This window comes from Sparus aurata, chromosome 14 (assembly GCF_900880675.1).
Source record: "Sparus aurata chromosome 14, fSpaAur1.1, whole genome shotgun sequence".
Classification (NCBI taxonomy): domain Eukaryota; kingdom Metazoa; phylum Chordata; class Actinopteri; order Spariformes; family Sparidae; genus Sparus; species Sparus aurata.
Window position 1 is genome coordinate 23,174,050 of NC_044200.1, and position 3,870 is coordinate 23,177,919.

The 3,870-nt window shown below is 35.3% G+C and overlaps 1 protein-coding gene across 1 annotated transcript; it reads left to right on the forward strand.

The window, feature by feature from the left end:
* Positions 1-1,204: 1,204 nt before the first annotated feature.
* On the forward strand, positions 1,205-3,474 carry LOC115595941 (C-C chemokine receptor type 2-like). The gene is made up of 3 exons (XM_030440788.1): positions 1,205-1,342; positions 1,997-2,184; positions 2,268-3,474. The coding sequence occupies exons 1-3, from the start codon at positions 1,205-1,207 to the stop codon at positions 3,412-3,414; spliced, it is 1,473 nt and encodes a 490-aa protein (XP_030296648.1). The 3' UTR covers positions 3,415-3,474.
* The last annotated feature ends 396 nt before the right edge of the window (positions 3,475-3,870 follow it).

The following is a 3,870-nucleotide window of genomic DNA, read 5'->3' on the forward strand; positions in this document are numbered from 1 at the left end:
ACGAGATAAAAATCAGACAGTATATCGCCACTGTACCGCCACTACCACTGAACTCAGTTATAATCCATTTAAGATAGGAATAAAAACAAAATAATACGTTCCCATGGTTTGTCATAAATAAGAGCAAAAAACTCAAAGATGAGATAAAAGTTTAAAAAGTTTAGACAAAAGACATAATTAGGAGATTAAAGTTATTATATAAGATTAAAAAATCATAAATATGAGCTAAAATAGCTGAGTTATGGGATAAAATCCATAATTATGGCAAAGTCAAAATTTTAGAAACAAAGTCAAAATTTTAAAATGGAAACTTGAAATTATGAGATAAACATTCATATTTTCAACTTTTTGTCTCATAATTATGATTTGTTTGATCAAGACTACCTTTTTTCATCTTCAGTTTATCCTATTTGGCAGTAATGGGCAGTTGGATGAATAATGTAAATGTCTGGTCACAGTTTCTGAACAGAGCTTTTACATATTTGGGAGGAAGTTCACAACATGTTTACTTTTACCAATGTTTTCCTGGATGCAGACGTCAAAACATCAGTTGCTGGTGAAGGGACGACTTCTGGTCACGTCTCGCAGCTTTTAAAGGTAATTTAGGCTACTTTAATTTGTTTTCTATGTTGATTGAAAAGGATAAAATAACTGCTCATGAACATTAATATGGAATGTGTTAAAAGCAGACTGTAGGTGTACATTATATTATTGTTTAAGCCATTCTTTTATTTAACTTGGTGTTATTGATCGTGAAACAAAGACAAAAATGTTGTTTGAGAAAATTATTAAATACACAAAAACAGACAAAAAATATATGTATATTTAGACTGAACTAAGAGAAACTGACTAAAACATTGTTATTATCACTATATTCTATATTTTCTGTTTTGTAGTTACTGTCTGTTCTGACCCAATATTAATTCACTCAGAGGCATTTGTATATATCAGCAGAATGTTAACGATCTGTATTATTTGGTTAAATATTTTTATCAGCAGATAATGTAACAAGTACTGAAGAATTACAAAATGATGCGTGTATTTTGATTTGATATGATATGATACTGTTGGTACACTGTATTTATGTGAACTTGCACCTGACAGCTTTAGTGATGTTACTGAACAATGAACGATGTTAGAAAAAAAAGACTTGCACAATTTGATCTCTCAGCAGGTTTCACTCTGAACAATAGAAGATTTAGACATGAACACCTCACTGGACAGAAGCATTAAAAACAGCAATGGCACAGAAGTTGATTCCATCAGGGATGTGCTGACATACATTATCGTTTCTATTGGACTTCCTCTCATCCTTGTGGTGATCTATGCTCTGTATTTACTGGTATGTACTGTAGATCATGACTGAGGACCCTTCATTATCTGCCTGTGTCGTATCTGATATAAATGGGAGCCCATTCAACCAATGTCTGTGGTATATCATAATTATGAGATAAAAATTATAATAATAGACATTCATAATTGTGAGAGTAAAAAGTCATAGATATGACATAAAACTAAATTATGAGATTAAACATTTCTTAATTATGGGATAGAACACCTAGGTTATGGGATGAAAAGACAATTGGAATGATAAGACAGAATGTGCAAATTATGCAATCAAAGTCATCATTTTGTGATAGCCAAAATTATTAGAGAAAAAGTCAAAATGGTCAGATAGAAGGTCATAATTTTAAGATGGAAACTTGAAATTACGAGCTAAAAATGCTTGTTTTGATGGATAATATTAATAATGATTATAATGATAATAATAATAATTCATGATAATAATTATGAATTGTTTTATCAAGGGTAAATTATTCGTCATTAATTGTTCCTTTTTGGCAGTAATGGGCTTAGTAAATAGTTATTATGACAGCACAAAGGACAGTTGGATGAATACTGTAAATGTTCTCTGGGCAGAACATTTACATATTTGGGAGGAAGTTCCCAACATGTTTACAACTACTTGTTCACTCTCACCAATGTTTTCCTGCAGGTGCGAGATGGTCATGTTACACCGATCTACGTCATCAACCTTCTCATCACAGACCTCATTCAGCTCTGCAGCATGATTGCTTGGCTGACACGAGATAAAAATCAGACAGCATATAATTACTGCTTTAAGACATACAAGCATTGTATGGGTGTCAGTGTTGGCTTCATGGTGTGTGTCGCAATGGAAAGGTAACTATTTCCAGTATGTGTGTACCTTGTTATGTGTCTAACCATTTTATTACTATAACGTCATAGACTGCCTTGTATTACAGGTATTTGGTTATCGCCCACCCACTGTGGTACCGCTTCAGACGAACCATCAAGAGCTCTGTGGCCATCTGTGTTGTCGTCTGGGTCCTTCCCATTTCCTTCTTCTGGTATCCAATTTGTGTACCTTACTTCCTTCTTCTTCCCTTCCCATTTTTGATATTTTTCCTGGTCGGGACTGTTAAAGCTCTGTCTGCTTCCATCTCTGTACCCTCCGATGAAAAACGACGAATTGTGGGAATTTTGGTCCTGGTCCTGCTTATTTACACTCTGTTGTTCCTGCCCCTCATCATTTTGGTTCTGATAGTAGGAGACAAACATGACGATATTATCGCCAGCCCGGCATCCTTGCCTGTCCAGTTGTGTCCCCTTGCGGACTTATTACTATATGTTTTCATGAAGAAAGGGATCATAGAAAAGCTTTTGGCCTCTGTGTGTTGTTACAAAATGGACAGCAATGATATCAGCAATATGGATAGCAATGACACAGGAGGAGCAGGCAGTAATGATGTAAACAGAATGGATTGCAACAAAATAAGTGACAATAGCAGTACGGACAGCAATGATGTCAGCAAAACGGACAGCAATGATATCAGCAATATGGATAGCAATGACACAGGAGGAGCAGGCAGTAATGATGTAAACAGAATGGATTGCAACAATATAAGTGATAATATCAGCAGTACGGACAGCAATGATGTTGGCAGAATTGAGAGCAATGATATCAGCAGAATGGAGAGCAACGATGTCAGCAAAACAGACAGCAATGACATCAGCAATATGGATAGCAATGACACAGGAGGAGCAGGCAGTAATGATGTAAACAGAATGGATTGCAACAATATAAGTGATAATATCAGCAGTACGGACAGCAATGATGTTGGCAGAATTGAGAGCAATGATATCAGCAGAATGGAGAGCAACGATGTCAGCAAAACAGACAGCAATGACATCAGCAATATGGATAGCAATGACACAGGAGGAGCAGGCAGTAATAATGTCAACAGAATGGATTGCAACAATATCAGTAATAATATCAGCAGTACGGACAGCAACGATGTTGACAGAATTGAGAGCAATGATATAAGCAGGATGGAGAGCAACGATGTCAGCAAATTGGAGAGCAATGATATCAGCAGTCCATCAGTATGAATGATGACAATATTACCATAGTCAGCTTCAATGGGTAGAGATATACAGAGAGAGAGACAGAGAAATTAAGGATAAAGACAATACAGATACTGTCATCTTCTGATATTATTTACAATAATACTAATAATTGTAGATTAACCTGTTCAGGGGCCAACTTTCTGAATGAAATGCAAGCTAAACAGCACAATGGGTCGACTTTTGTCATGTTAGCATTCCTTCTAGCCTGAAGTTTAGTGACTGTTTCCACAAAATAAAGCTTTTTTTACTTACAAGAAACAAGGAGAGAAACAGAAGAAAGAGTAAGACGAGAGGAGAGAGAGTTTTATCATTTTTGTAGTTAGTTTTATTATCTAATTTATTCATCTGCTCTGGTATTTTTTGTTTCATTATTGCCAAAAAAACTATTAAAAACGAAAACGTGTATAGATCCGCCACTGAAAATAGTCCCCGATAAAT